The 15,944-nt window shown below is 59.7% G+C and overlaps 1 protein-coding gene across 1 annotated transcript; it reads right to left on the reverse strand.

Annotated features, from left to right (window-relative positions):
- Positions 1–396: 396 nt before the first annotated feature.
- On the reverse strand, positions 397–13,423 carry LOC144932989 (adenosine receptor A2b-like). Its single transcript, XM_078857404.1, has 2 exons — positions 12,944–13,423; positions 397–2,142 (listed from the first exon to the last, which is right to left on the reverse strand). The coding sequence occupies exons 1-2, from the start codon at positions 13,339–13,341 to the stop codon at positions 1,161–1,163; spliced, it is 1,380 nt and encodes a 459-aa protein (XP_078713530.1). The 5' UTR covers positions 13,342–13,423; the 3' UTR covers positions 397–1,160.
- Positions 13,424–15,944: the final 2,521 nt, after the last annotated feature.

The raw sequence follows: 15,944 nt of genomic DNA on the forward strand, positions 1-15,944 counted from the left end.
CCGAACAACGCACGGCAGTACAAACCCGAAAACCTCTCGCAGAGCGTCAGACTCGTTACAAGTTGTCGCCCCCCCCTCGCGGCACCTCGGCACCACACAGCAGCGAGCGCGGACAGAACCGACCCCACGGCACTGGGAGTCGAACCATTTCACTCTGACGTCCACGGCTGCGTTCCATCATTATCAGTCGCTGGGTTTGGGAGGGGGTGGGGGTGGCCGAGGCACCGGCGGTAGCTGCACGGAAGTGGAGAGGGGGGGGGGCGCGATGGGGAGGAGGGGGGCGCAATGGGGAGGAGGGGGGCGCGATGTGGAGGAGGGGGCCCGGAATTTGAGCTTTGAGCGCAGCAGCACCGGGACCACCCCTGTGCAGGAGCCCCCCACACTGTGCGTCTCAGGAGTGTGACGAGCACGGCTGGCGACGTGCGGTGCGAAAGAAGTTCAACGTGCGTACAAACGAGGAGTGTGCAGGTGAAGAGCGCAGGTGAGGAGCACCATGCACAGGTGCAGCACAGAGTGACTATGGACCCGCCTCGTAGCCCCTGCCGCCCTGTCTAGTCGACGGGTGAGACGGACACCTTGGGGGGTCGCCTCCGGTGCCTTCTCGTTCCGTTCCCGACAGTTTCAACCGTTCGGAACAGCTCCGTTCCTGTCCCGAGCGACCCCCGCAGAGACCCCCTCTCCGCGGGGGATGCGCACTTAGTCCCTGAGTGGTGGAGACTGCACGCGGAGCGCGGGAACTCCTCTGCTCGCGTTCCGCAGACAATCTGTGCCCGGCCCTGCTTTTTAATTCTTTATTCTCGTGATATCGCTGCCTCTCTCGCCACCGACCGAACCCCAATCGTCGGCACGACCGCGTGTTCCCCCATATGAGAGCCCTATTCATCATGCCTTCCCTCCGCTCTACAACTATCATCAACATCATCTCCATCGCCTTCATCAATAGCAGTGCAGATGTGTAACTCAAAACTCCTGGCGCCAGGAACAAGTCAGGCGCAAGTGAGAGAGCCACGAGCCTCAGCCAGAAGTGGACTCCAGCTCAGTCCGTCCCGCAAGTGACGCCGCGCTTCGTGCGCGCCGTCACGGGCACAGGTTGGTGACCACGGCGCTTCGCGGGGGCGTAGCGGGGGCCGCGTGGACCCCCCCCCCCCCCTACATCCCTGTCATGATGGCAGCATTGCCATGCCTTCGGCAGGAGCCCAGCCTGACGCCTGCTGCTGGTGATGCTCATGATCCAGCTGCTGCTGCTGCTGCTGCTCGTGATGGTGGGGGTGATGATGCTGATAGTGCTGATGATGTTGATGCTGCTGCTGCTGATGGTGGTGGTGATGGTGGTGGTGATGGTGGTGTCCGTTCCGGTTCACGCTGCTCGCCGCGCTCAGCGTGCTCGCGGTGCGCGTGATGGCCGAGCCGCTCCCGCGCCGCGCGCAGTTCTCCTTGCGCCGCAGGATCCTGCGGAACGTGAGTCGGAACTCGCGCAGGCGGTACGCGTAGATGAACGGGTTCACGGCCGAGTTGAAGTGCGAGAGCACGATGGCGCTGTACATGAGCCACAGCGGCGGCTTGCTGACCCGCGACAGCAGCCCGAGGGTGTTGAGCGCGTGCAGGGGCAGCCACGAGATGGCGAACAGCCCCACGATGATGGAGAGCGACTTGGCCGCGTGAACCTCCTTCTGCCAGTAGCTCCGCGACGAGTCCGAGCCGCCGCTCTTCTGCTCGATGCGCCGCAGTTGCCGCCGCGCCACCATGAAGATGTTGGCGTAGATGCACAGCATGACGACGAGCGGCGCCAGCACGCAGCCGAAGAAGTTGAAGTAGACCATGTAGCCCATGTCCACCACGTTCTCGAAGAGGCAGCCCACCACGTTGCAGCGGCACAGCAGCGCGTGTGGCGCGCACGCCGCCTCCGACGCCGCGTCGCAGCGGAAGTCCGGGCAGCTCGCATCGCCGGCGACACCGCCGCTGCCGTTGCTGCCGCTGCCGTTGCTGCTGCTGCTGATGTTGCTGACGACGACGCTGCATTTCTTCTTGAGCTCGCTCAGGTTGTTCCAGCCCAGCAGCGGGAAGAGTCCGATGACGATGGACAGCACCCAGCACAGCGCGATGACGCCATTGGCGCGCTTCTCGGTCACCATGCTGTTGTACCTGCGGGGCGGTAGCGCAACGGGCACGGGGTCAGAGGGGGTGCGGGACGCGGGGGTGGTGGGTTGCCTCCCCTCCCATACCACGGGGGGGGGGTCAAGAGTACCCCCCCCCCCATCCTCCTCCATAGTCAGGGCTCCCGTTGTCAGCAGGAGCCGACTGCGCAAGCCGCAGTGTCGGTGAGGCTTCCTGGAGAAGCAGGCGCGGTGTGATGGGATGTGTGTGTGATGGGATGTGTGTGTGATGGGATGTGTGTGTGATGGGATGTGTGTGTGATGGGATGTGTGTGTGATGGGATGTGTGTGTGATGGGATGTGTGTGTGATGGGATGTGTGTGTGATGGGATGTGTGTGTGATGGGATGTGTGTGTGATGGGATGTGTGTGTGATGGGATGTGTGTGTGATGGGATGTGTGTGTGATGGGATGTGTGTGTGATGGGATGTGTGTGTGATGGGATGTGTGTGTGATGGGATGTGTGTGTGATGGGATGTGTGTGTGGGTGAAGGCCGCGGTCCCCAACAGCAGCACGAGGTGAGCGCGGTGAGTCCGCGCGTGGCCCGCCGTCCCCATTGTTCTAGTATCCACCACTTCCGTGCGCGCCTCTTTCCCGCACGGCGCACTCGTCTCAGTCACAGTGTTGGTGAGCCCACAAGCTCTAACCCCTAGTAGCCACAATGAGTAACACACAAACACAAGCTCTAGCCCCTAGTAGCCACAATGAGTAACACACAAACACAAGCTCTAACCCCTAGTAGCCACAATGAGTAACACACAAACACAAGCTCTAACCCCTAGTAGCCACAATGAGTAACACACAAACACAAGCTCTAACCCCTAGTAGCCACAATGAGTAACACACAAACACAAGCTCTAGCCCCTAGTAGCCACAATGAGTAACACACAAACACAAGCTCTAACCCCTAGTAGCCACAATGAGTAACACACAAACACAAGCTCTAACCCCTAGTAGCCACAATGAGTAACACACAAACACAAGCTCTAGCCCCTAGTAGCCACAATGAGTAACACACAAACACAAGCTCTAGCCCCTAGTAGCCACAATGAGTAACACACAAACACAAGCTCTGACCCCTAGTAGCCACAATGAGTAACACACAAACACAAGCTCTGACCCCTAGTAGCCACAATGAGTAACACACAAACACAAGCTCTGACCCCTAGTAGCCACAATGAGTTAAAAACAAACGTCGCTGGAGAGCTTCTTTGAAAAGGGGGGAAGACCCAATGATGACCCCCCCCCCTGGTCCGTGAAAAAAATTGTCTTCTACGAAAGCGCTGGGGGTTAAGGGACGCGGTTCACAGCGGCGGCGATGCTGCCCCCCTTTCACAAACCCGCACTCACTGGTGTGTTGAAGTATGGTCAAACGACACCCCCCGCAATGAGTGTATGATATGTTCAAACAACGTGTGTGGGGGGGGGGGGGGTGCTTCATCCAGCAGTGGATTGAGAAAGTCGGCGGTGTCATTAGTGCAGTGGGGCTCCTGCACGCACTTGACAGGTGACACGCGGCGTTGCTGCGGGTCGCAGAGGGAGGGAGGAATGAGAGGGGTGACGGGGGGGGTGATGGGGGGGGGGTAACGGGGGGGTGACGGGGGATTGACGGGGGGGGCGAGGTGGGAGGGAGGGAGTCGAGGGCTGCCCGTCACTGGTGCTTCAGGCCGACACCTCCACCCATGGGTTGATATCGAGGCGAAGCGTGACCCTCGGGCGCCTCTATCAGCAGGGCCGGGGACTCTCCGCTTAGTGGGGGGGGGGGCGGTGGCGGGTCGGGGGGGTAGAGGAATGTGGATCACCCCTGGCGGGGAGCGCGCGTCAGCTCACACCCCTTGGGGGGGGGGCCGTCACGGCACGGGGGGGGGCCCTATCACGGCATGGGAGTGACAGAAGAAGAAGTGGCTGAGCGCAGCGCTGCAATGAGAGACACTGGAGGGCAGTGGTGGTGGTTGTTGCCGAGTCTCAATGAATTCCCCTCCAGTGCCCGAATTAGCGCGTCCGTCGTGCCGGACGATGCGAGGCCGCGGGGGGGGGGGGCACCAAGTCGCGGGTCGCTGCGCCGCGGGTCTCCGTCTCTCGCTGTGAGTCAAGTCCAGAGGGAGTTCTCCATTGGCTGTTTTGAGCCAGCGCGCCAATGTTACGTTACTATGACGGGGATCGGTCAATCCAAAAAATGTATGAACGTGAGGTGCCATGAATTTACCCTGAAACACAATCGCAGTTGGCGGTGGAGAGGGGGGAGGGGGGTGAAGCGATAACGAGACGGATCGCCGAGAGGTAATTCTTCAAGACCTTGAGATGGCAAGGTCACCTTGCCATCTCAAGGTCACCTTGCTTCCTCTACGCTGATGGGTGCAAGGTGCAGCCCTGGCATTGTCCCCGTGTGCCACTGTTAGCGGAAGGGCCTCCAACTAGAGGGAGCTCTTGAGAGCCTCTTTAGGAGGGGGTATTTGGCCTACTCTTTCACGTGGAAGAGGTGAGAATACCCACAATTTAACCTACCACGCGCAGCCTGTTTGCCCGCGTCTCTCATTCTCCCAACATGTTACACCCAAAGTCAAAGACCCCCCCCCCCATTTAGCCTGCTGGGGAAAGAACTGTTCGCGAGCACCTATGAAGGCCGGCACGGCACACGAGGGGGTGGGTGGCCAGCACCACGGTCCGCCACATGTGTCCCTCTGGTGGCGATGTTTACACACAGCACCAGGTACTCGTTTGAGGCTGAGTGGACCTAGGGGAGGCCCAGGACCAGATCAGATACTTGTCACTGGTGTTAGCGGGTTCGCAGCGCAGCGCGCTAACCATTGCACTACACGTGTTACGCGCACACACGTGCACACACACGCGCACACACACACACACACACGTTCACACACACATGCACACACATGCACATACGTGCACACACACACATGCACACACATGCACATACGTGCACACACGCACACACGCAAACACACACACGTGCACACACGCAACACACCCACACGCACACACACCCACACGCACACACACACACGCACACACGTGCACACACGCACACACACGCGCGCGCACACACACGCACGCACACACGCACACACACGCACACACGTGCAGCGCGCTAACGCAGTGGCCTGTGCGCTGCGCTCTGAATCCGGCGACCTGAGTTCGATTCCGGCTGACGTCGGTGACGAGTGCATCGGAAGCGATCGTGGTGGCAGCTTTGCCCCCCAACTCGACCAACTCGACCAACTCTACCAACTCGACCAACTCGACCAACTCTACCAACTCTACCAACTCGACCAACTCTACCAACTCTACCAACTCGACCAACTCTACCAACTCTACCAACTCGCACTGAGCAGCGTGGTGTGAAGTTTGGTCACAGAACCACCCCCTTGCCCGCGTCGACACAATCACAAACACTCCACCATGGGATGTGCGGCCTCTGGTGCTGATCTTGCGGAGCGGAACACGTTGGTCCGGAACTTTGGCGGAACAACTTCATGTTGATTCAACCGCAAAGTTGCACGAAACAACTCCCCTCCCACACGCACATTGGAAACAAACCCCGCGTGTTGCTCAACGCATCCGCGCGTCCGGAACGTGTCTCCTCCTCGGAACGGCGACAACAGATCGGCGTTTCAATTCGATTCCAATCGTCGCGAGTCGAGCGTGTTCGGAACAGACGCCCTTGTCCGGAGCGGAACATTCTCGCGCTCGTAGCAGCTTCTCGTCGCTGTTCGGAACAGACTCGCGCGGCCGCGTCATTGCGCAAGAGGCGGAGACACCAGCGACGCAGGCGTCTGCGTTCGTGCAAAGAGAGCGGCTCGTGGAGGAAGCACAATTACAGTGCCTCGGTTAATAATGAACGGGGTCTGGGGGTTGGGGAGGCTGTCTGGGGAGCGGACCTCAGATGGGACCGGCTCAGATCTCAGGGAACAAGACGCGAGCGACAGGGACATCGGACTTAGGGGGTTAAATCCTCCTGACCCTCCTAAATCCCGCGGCTCACGCTGCCTCTCTTCTCCCCCTCGTCCGGCAGCCCCCTCTGGGGGGAGGGTGGCGGGCAGAGTTAATGATTAAGGCAATCATTAGCTGTGCGTGCATTAGGCCACTGTGCATATATTTGAGATGATTCTACTGGGCTCAGCGCGACGTATTTTATTAATATTTGAATCCCACTATTTGCTCACAGTAGGTTATACGCGCCGTGCGTATTTAACCAAGGGCTGTTTATTGAGATATATTTCGTCTGGTTTCGATAGATGCCCGTCTTTAGATTAGTATTAATATATTCATTTATTTATCCAAGAGGGCCATACGGAGTCGTCTGACTCGTTTTAAGGACGGTCCAGCGGCTACATTGAATCTTTACTTAAGCTGTTATCCGCCAATTAATGATGACCGTGATTGTTGTTGTTATTATTGTTCACGTGGGGAGGAACCCGGAGCACGCGTAGAACACCCACGCCTTGTGCGAGGAGGCATCACCACTCCATCCTCGTACGGATAGAAACAGATGGCGATTGCCCCACCTCCTTCTTCAGAGCAAGCCAGAGTGTGGCACCTCCTCGACGCCGACGGGAAGAGGGAGTTTCACGACATCGCTGCGGTGATCCACCAACCCTCGCGGCTGCCTCCACAGCGCTGGGACACAGCGGCCCAGCGCGGCGCAGCCACCAGCGCCCGGGCTGAGATCGACTCCTGCAACCCCTTGCCAAGTGTCGCTTGGCGCTGCCAGTCGCATCGCGGATGTTGGAATTCGTGGCGCAGTGACACTGGACGCAGGTGCGAATCTGTGTGAGAATCCACAGAGTCCACACTCCTCCCTCAAAGGAGACCTGGGACGGACAGATCTAATTAATAAGTGACAGAAATTGTCAATCCACCCATGGGCAAAGGCCTCTTGCACGCCGTGTCGGTCACGTGGGTTGTTTGACCATACTTCACCACGCGGCGGCCGGGACTCGAACCGAGGTAACTCAGGCGCAGAGTGGAGGCCGGCTCGCCGCTCCACGACTGTGGTCCTCCCTGCTCCCCCTCCGCCTCCATCGAATAAGTAAATACATAAACATGCCAGTCGACACTCACAGTTAAATATTGCAAAACAGCCGAGCAGGACTTTGGCTTCTCTATGAGTTGAGCAGTTCGAGGAATTTTGTTGGCAGCCAAACTCATCCATCCACTTCGCCTCGTTTTCATTTGCCCTCTATTCCTATACAACTTGTGCATAGAGCTTGTGGGGATATGGGGTACAATCCAATATGAGTGCTGTGTATAGGCGGGCCTTGTAGGCTAATGGTAGTGCCTTACGCCAATAATTTGAACTCCAAGCCAGGCTAGCTCGCAGCGTTCCGGAATATATCGAGTGAGCAATCATCCCGTGCGTGGAGTTGTCATCACCGCAGGCTCCGAGATGCTGGGCTAGGGAGGCGCACCCAGCGTGCCATCGGGAGACGATTTGACCTTTGACACCGCGGCTCCGTGATCCTGCCGCGGATCGCTCTCGAGCGATGAAGACGAGCAGGGTCGCAGCCGAGAACCACCAAGCACAGACTCTCTCTCTCTCTCTCGCAGAATCTCGGCGACTCCCCCGACCTCTCACTCGCGATTCCTCCAGGTGTCCTCAGCTGGCCATCGCCAACCCTCATCTCTAGACCGCTTCATTCATCTCGTGTCCATCGAACCAAGTCAGTCAGATCAATAACGACCATTTGGTGAAGGGCGCAGCCCCGCAACCTCCAAACCACACACCGCGCGGTGGGCAGTGGCGGTTACATCAGCAGCTGTGCACGGCTCCTCCAGCAGACGGGGCTGGAGCAGATTAACCCCGAGGCCCGAACGCTCACCCTGAAACCGACCCCGAACCCCGTGGTGCAGACATCGAGTGCAGGGGCGGTGCAACTGCACCGGAGGCCACATGCCAACCACGCTACGCTACGGCCCTATCCGCGAAGCGTGATCTCCTGAAAACGAACTCCGAAACCGAACCCCTAACCCTTGACCCCTCTCCATCCATGGTCCGAGCGTCGGTCCGTGATTAAAAAGGCAACGCCCCTGCTTGGTCCAGGCTTTAGGACGTCACGAGAAACGGAGGGAAATGTTCCCGATATTTTCTCACTCAGTGGGATTTTCTCCGCTTATACGGAAAGGTCATTCATCCGCTCAATCATCCACTCACTGATTCACTCGTTCACGCATTCACCCACTCACTCACTGACTCACTCGGCATATGCACATGCACACTGCAGACACAAAGGTGGCGGCGTAGATGCGGCTCACACAGACGCGCGGGTGCATGAGATCGACAGGCCGCAGGATCAGCAACTGCCGTCGGCCGCGACGCGAGGAGAGTCGAACTCAGGTGTCTCTTGTCGCCGGCTCGGCTCGATCCGGAGACCGGCTCCGCCGCTTCACACGGAGCCTCCGACCCCCCCCCCCCCCCAACATTCGCGACGATGCCACGCGACGTAGGAGACGTCGGGTCGCGACCTGATCGCGACCTGTTCGCGACCTGTTGTCGCGCGCGTGTGAAGGACAATGAACGGGTGCGAGACGAGCGCACAAAGGAGCGAGCGAGCCTCTGAGATAGCGCGGCCTCGCGATATCGGCGCTGATAGCCAAAGCCACGCGCGGAGATAAGGACACCCATGGCCCCCACACACCCCCCTCTCTCTATGCTGAATGCGCTGCCTGAGATCCAACGCTGCTGCTGCTGCTGCACAGGAGGAGGAGGGGGAGGGTAGTAGGGGGGTGGTGGTGGTAGGGATGGTGGTAGTGGTGGTGGTAGTGGTGGTGGTAGTGATGGTGGTGAGTGGTTGTAGTGGTGGTGGTAGTAGTAGTGGTGGTAGTGGTGGTGGTAGTAGTGGTGGTGGTAGTGGTGGTGGTAGTGGTGGTGGTGGTAGTGATGGTTGTAGTGATGGTGGTAGTAGTTTTGGTGGTAGTGGTGGTAGTGGTGGTGGTAGTGATGGTAGTGGTGGTGAGTGGTTGTAGTGATGGTGGTAGTAGTTGCGGTTGTAGTGATGGTGGTAGTAGTGGTGGTGGTGGTGGTAGTGATGGTAGTGGTGGTGGTCTCCCATCTAGGCGCTATCCATGCTCAGCATCTGCTGAGATTCCGAGATGGGGGACAGGCCCGGGCTCGTTCCGGGCTCGTTGATCGGAGGCGACTTTTGATTGATTCACAATGAGGATGTGTCGACACGAACCCCACAGCACCCACTCGCTCTGCTCTCTAATCAGACGTGGACACTGGATGATGGTGGTGGTGGTTGTGGTGATAATGATGGGGGTGATGATGATGGGGGTGGTGGTGGTGATGATGATGATAATGATGTTGATGCCCACATGGAAAACGAGAAAGTCTCCGGGCGGTGTGCCGGAGTCTGTGGTCAGCACCCACATTCGAGCCGCGGAGTCAATGGCGCCGCCTCGCAGTGCGAGTCACCAAGACGGGCGTCTGGGGAGACGCGCCGCTCCTCCTGCAGCCATCATCTCGGCACGGCTCATCGAGCACCTCAATGTAACATTGCAGCTGTTGCTCTCCATCAACGTCAGCCATCCAAAAAATTAAGAAAGATTCTCTGCTGGTAGTGGGGTCGAGGGGCGGGGTGGTCGTTAGCGACCACCCCTCGTCAGTGCTCACGGGGTCGTGCGCCACTCGCTTCGGCGAGCCGCCATGAGGACGATGATGATGGCGGTGGTGATGAAGAGATCCGTCGCTGCTGCTGATGATGATGATGCTTTTGTTGTTGTTGTTGTTGCTGCTGATACTGTTGATCATGACGACGATGATGATTACGCCACTGGTGATTATGACGCTGCTGCTGCTGATGATGATCCTGTCACCGGATCCCATTTTGTCGGTAGCCCCCCTGCACTGCCCCCCCCCCCCAATCTACCCCCGCGGTAGAAACCCGAGACCGCCACGAGTCGTGTTCACACAACGAGTCACTCGCAGCCGTGGTGGCGAGCGCTTCAAGTCAACGGCCTCGCCTCCTCCTCCCTCTGCCGTCTCTCAGCGCCCGGGGTCACGTAAGCGGGACTCAAACCTTGACCCCGCGCTTCGCGGCACGGGCACAAGGGGAAGGGAATCATGACTCGATTGTCCACCCAGTCAGAGCTCAGGTGTGACACCAGAGTTGTGGCCTGGTTGGCACGCGCCCTGGTGCCAGGGTTGGGAGTCAGCTGTGCTGGAGAGCCAGCCACACCCTGGGTGAGACGCCCCCCACTCTCTCCCCCTCGTCACCCCATGACCCCCCCCCCCTTCGCTGCCCCTCCCCCACTGCCCCACTCCAGGCCGGGTGGCGCTGGTGGCTGTCCACGTGGTTGCTGTGACCCAGCAGCGGGGGTTGGTGGATCACCGCACCGGAGTTGAGAACCTCGCTTCCCTTGCGCGTCGCGGGGAGCCGTCGCCTGGCTCTGTCGGGAGAAGGCGGCACCGCCAGTGGACTCATCGCCATCTGTTTCCATCCGTACGGGGATGGAGCATTGTTGCCTCCTCGCGCAAAGGCGTGGGAGGTTTCTCGGGTTCCCTCTCCACTTGCATAAATAAAGAGCTCGCCGTGAATTGGCAGAGGACCGTCCTGGAAATGACTCCTGCGACTCAGTGTGGCTCTCCTGGGCAAATAAGTCAAACATCTCCTTCCATCCATAATAGAGGTTTGTTTGGGTTAGATCGCGTGAATATAAAGGTGTCGTTACACTCGATACCACCCGACACGGTCAACTAGTAAGGTTTGTCACGTAAACAGAACGTGCCAATTCGTTACTGGTACAGCACCACCGGTCGTGTTGGAGAGGAAATCCACAACATCCTCCTGACGTCTCCCTCTCGGCCTCGTCGCTCCCAATCGTCTCTCTCTGTGCCTCCTTCTCCTCCCTGTGCCAGTCCCCGTGCTCGGTCATTCTCCCTCCTTGCACCCCTCCACTGGAATCAACTTCCCCTGTACATTGAGTATCACTGCTACCCATAGACTCAACACTGCTACCCATAGACTCAACACTGCTACCCATAGACTCAACACTGCTACCCATAGACTCAACACTGCTACCCATAGACTCAACACTGCTACCCATAGACTCAACACTGCTACCCATAGACTCAACACCGCCCATAGACTCAACACTGCTACCCATAGACTCAACACTGCCCATAGACTCAACACTGCTACCCATAGACTCAACACCGCCCATAGACTCAACACTGCTACCCATAGACTCAACACTGCCCATAGACTCAACACTACCCATATACTCAACACTGCCCACAGACTCAACACTGCCCATAGACTCAACACTATATATAGACTCAATACTGCCCATAGACTCAACACTGCCCACAGATTCAACACTGCCCATAGACTCAGCACTATATATAGACTCAATACTGCCCATAGACTCAACACTGCCCATAGACTTAACACTGCCCATAGACTCAACACTGCCCATAGACTCAACATTGCCCACAAACTCAACACTGCCCACAGACTCAACGCTACCAGTAGACTCAACACTGCTACCCATAGACTCAACACTGCTACCCATAGACTCAACACTGCTACCCATATTCTTTGGTTCTTTCGGTAAAGTCACGTAGAAAGAAAATAAATTAAATAATAGAGTACGACGTTTCGATTGCAACACACGCAACCGTCATCAGGTGGAACTACATTTGAGAGAGATACAAACACAGACACGGAGACACACAGACTGACACACAAGCAGAGAGAGACAGCACAGACACACAGAGAGAAACACACAACATAGACACACAGAGACGCAATGCCTCTGTGTCCAGGCCTTAAATAGAGAGAGAGGGGGGGTTGGGAAGAGAGAGAGAGGTGGGTCTGCTCGGGCAGCTGCTGGAGCAGAGAAATTAGCATGTCAATGAATCCACCCCGACGCGACCGAGGGAAAGAAGATTAAATGGCCCTATGAGAGCCTGGGAAATTGTATAGAGAGAAATAGACTCAACACTGCTACCCATAGACTCAACACTGGTACCCATATACTCAACACTGCTACCCATAGACTCAACACTGCTACCCATAGACTCAACACTGCTACCCATAGATTCAACACTGCTACCCATAGACTCAACACTGCCCATAGACTCAGCACTGCCCATAGACTCAACACTGCTACCCATAGACTCAACACTGCTACCCATAGACTCAGCACTGCCCATAGACTCAACACTGCTACCCATAGACTCAACACTGCCTACAAACTCAACACTGCCCATAGACTCAGCTCTACTATCCATAGACTCAACACTACACCGTCGACTCAACACTGCTACCCATAGACTCAACACTGCCCATCGACTCAACACTACCCTTAGACTCAGCACTGCCCTTAGACTCAGCACTGCTAGCAACAAACTCACACTGCCCACAAACTCAACACTGCCCATAGATTCAGCACTGCTACCCATAGACTCAACACTGCCCCTGTACATTGAGCAGTCCCCCTCCTTAACCTCCATCCCTTCCTCTCTCGAAACCTCACGCCTTCTCCATCGCCCATTCCCTTCCTCTTCCCTCCCCTCGCCCCTCCACTCCTTCCCGTCCCTCCCCTGTGGCCCTGCTGTGATCCCTGAGCGCATTCCTCGATCGATGTCACCCGTTCCTCAACCCTGGCGCGCCATTCTACTCTGCCGCCGTGATGTAAACTGTGACATCAAGTGCGCGGCGAATACATGCGCTCGATGTATAACACGAACGAGATGATAACAAATAGGACGATGATGACGACGCCGACGCCGATGGCTGTGACGTCACACCGGCGTGCGCGAGCCTCACCTGAGCGGGATGCGCACGGCCAGGTAGCGGTCGAGCGCGATGGCGAGCATGCTGAAGATGGAGCTCTGCGTGAGCACCAGCACGAAGCAGGCGATGAAGAGGCAGAGGTAGAAGTCGGTGGTGAAGCCCACGCTGAGCGTGATGGCGAACGGGATGCCCAGCACGCCGACGGCGATGTCGGCGATGGCGAGCGACACGAGGAAGTAGTTGGTGACGTTGCGCAAGTTGGTGTTGAGCCACACGGCCCAGCACACGAGCACGTTGCCGAGCACGGCGAGCAGAGCGATGAACACCTCCAGGCAGATGTAGGCAGCGTTCAGGGCCGTGTCGCCCTCCTGCTGCTCCTGCTGCTGCTGCTCCTGCTGGTGGTGGTCGCCCGTGGCGTTACAGAGAGGCATCCTGCCGGGCCGGCTCGCATGACCGACGCTTCCCGCGACTCACAGAGTCCCCCCCCCCACCGCTCTCCTCGACGGGACTCGCCCAGAGACCTCTCCCCGTCTTCCACGCTCACAGACGTCTCCCGCCTCTCCCTCGCAGCTCTCTCTCTCGCTCCCTCGGCTGCCCGACCGCCTCCCCTCCTCCCCCGCCTCTCCCGGCGGCGCGCGCGGCGGTGACGGCGCAGGGGCGATGCGAGCGCTGCCTTCACAGCGCTGGCGGCTGCGTGGACGAGCCGGAGGGGCGATCACATCGCGCGCAGCTGCCCGCCCCGCCTCGCCCCCTCCTCGCCCCCTCCTCGCCACGCTCCTCACCAGCGCGCCCCTCACCAGCGCGCCCCTCACCAGCGCGCTCCTCACCAGCGCGCCCCTCACCAGCGCGCCCCTCACCAGCGCGCCCCTCACCAGCGCGCCCCTCACCAGCGCGCCCCTCACCAGCGCGCTCCTCACCAGCGCGCCCCTCACCAGCGCGCTCCTCACCAGCGCGCCCCTCACCAGCGCGCCCCTCACCAGCGCGCCCCTCACCAGCGCGCCCCTCACCAGCGCGCCCCTCACCAGCGCGCTCCTCACCAGCGCGCTCCTCACCAGCGCGCTCCTCACCAGCGCGCTCTTCACCAGCGCGCTTCACCGCCGAGGCTTCGACTCCGGCTGCGTCTGCGGGCGAGTCAGGAACCGATCACTTAGCGGGCGGCCGGGCCATGCCGCGCGGCGCCCCCTGCGGCCCCCACCCACCAGGATCATCATCACCAACATCATCATCATCACATGCAGCAGCAGCAGCAACACGAGTAACACACACACAGCCCCCCCCCCCACTCCATCCTGCCCCTTCCCGCCAGTCACTCACCGCGACCACAGAAGCAACAGCAGCAGGGGCAGAGGCATCGCCAGCGGCGACGACGGCGATGGTGGTGGCGGTCGTGGTGGCTGATGGTGACAGTGATGTTGGAGGTGGTGGCGGTGGTGGTGATGGCGGTGGCGGTGGTTCTTGTCGTGACCGCAGCGATGTCTCAGCTCGATGCAAAATCCGCGGTGGCGCGCGCCTCGCTCGCTACCTCCGCCCTCCACGGAGCCGATTTCCTTACGGAACTTTCAATTCTCTCCCAATAACAGTCGCGCTCTTCCCCCTCGCACTCTCTCCCCTGCACACTCTCCCCTGCACTCTCCCCTGCACTCTCTCTGCCTCTGCTCGCCCAGCAGCGGCTGTGGGTCTCACGCGAATCTGCTCAACGCGTCCAATTATCTGCGCGACAGCGGCGGCGGCTGTTGTGCCAGACCGATGTTGTGGCTGTCCTCATACCGCAGCCGCTGCCGTGGCTGCGGTGGCTGCCGTTGCGATTGCCCGCTGGTGGTGTTGTGTTGTTGCGCTGGTGACAGTGATTGTAGTCCGCTGTTGTTGCGCCGCGTGCTCACGAGCGGCTGCTGTGACAGCAACAGCTTGAAGCAACAGTCGCCACTGATGCGAGAACTGCGCCCGCCCGAGAGACGGACAGCCAGGACTGTCTGCACGACAGAGAGAGAGAGAGAGTCACGGAGTCAGACACGGAGTCACGGAGAGAGACACGGAGGCAGACACCCGAGTCACGGAGTCACGGAGAGAGTCACGGAGAGAGTCACGGAGGCAGACACCCGAGTCACGGAGTCACGGAGAGAGACACGGAGGCAGACACCCGAGTCACGGAGTCACGGAGAGAGTCACGGAGAGAGTCACGGAGGCAGACACCCGAGTCACGGAGTCACGGAGAGAGTCACGGAGTCACGGAGAGAGTCACGGAGTCAGACACCCGAGACACGGAGAGAGTCACGGAGTCAGACACCCGAGTCACGGAGTCACGGAGAGAGTCACGGAGTCAGGGAGAGAGACACGGAGAGAGTCACGGAGTCAGGGAGAAAGACACGGAGGAGTCACTGGGAGCCAGCGCGACTCGCGGGAGAGCTGAGAGTGGAGTCCAAATTCTCATCACGCGCCTCGCGCCTCCCCCCCCCCGCTCTCCCCCCCCCCCACTCTGACCTCATCCCCTTCCCGCTCCGCCTTTGTCTCTGGCCCCCGGACCCCCGCTCGCCCCCCGCCCCCTCCCATGGGGGCCACTCGGTCCGGATCCCCGTGCTGCGTGGAGGGGTTTAGGGGAGGGAACCGGAGGAGGGGGCGGATGCAGGAGGGAGAGGGGGGGTGAGGAAGGGGGAGGAGGGGGGGGCGAGGAAGGAGGAGGGGGGGGGGCGAGGAGGAGGAGGGGGGGCGAGGAGGAGGAGGGGGGGCGAGGAGGAGGAGCGAGGAGGAGGGGGGGGGCGAGGGAGGAGGAGGGGGGGGCGAGGAGGAGGAGCGAGGAGGAGGGGGGGGGCGAGGAGGAGGAGGAGGGGGGGCGAGGAGGAGGAGGGGGGGGCGAAGAGGAGGAGCGAGGAGGAGGGGGGGAGGGGGGGGGGGGCGAGGAGGGAGGAGGAGGGGGGGGCGAGGAGGAGGAGGGCGAGGGAGGAGGGGGGGAGGGCGAGGGAGGAGGAGGGGGGGCGAGGAGGAGGAGCGAGGAGGAGGGGGGGGGCGAGGAGGAGGAGGGGGGGGGCGAGGAGGAGGA

Source organism: Lampetra fluviatilis, chromosome 6, assembly GCF_964198595.1.
Source record: "Lampetra fluviatilis chromosome 6, kcLamFluv1.1, whole genome shotgun sequence".
NCBI classification, from domain to species: domain Eukaryota; kingdom Metazoa; phylum Chordata; class Hyperoartia; order Petromyzontiformes; family Petromyzontidae; genus Lampetra; species Lampetra fluviatilis.

Coding starts and splice junctions, on each gene's coding strand:
- LOC144932989 (XM_078857404.1), bottom strand. CDS start 13,341: ATGCCTCTCTGTAACGCCACGGGCGACCACCACCAGCAGGAGCAGCAG. Junction 2,143..12,943: donor GCCGTGCGCATCCCGCTCAG/GTGAGGCTCGCG, acceptor ACCGCCCCGCAG/GTACAACAGCATGGTGACCG.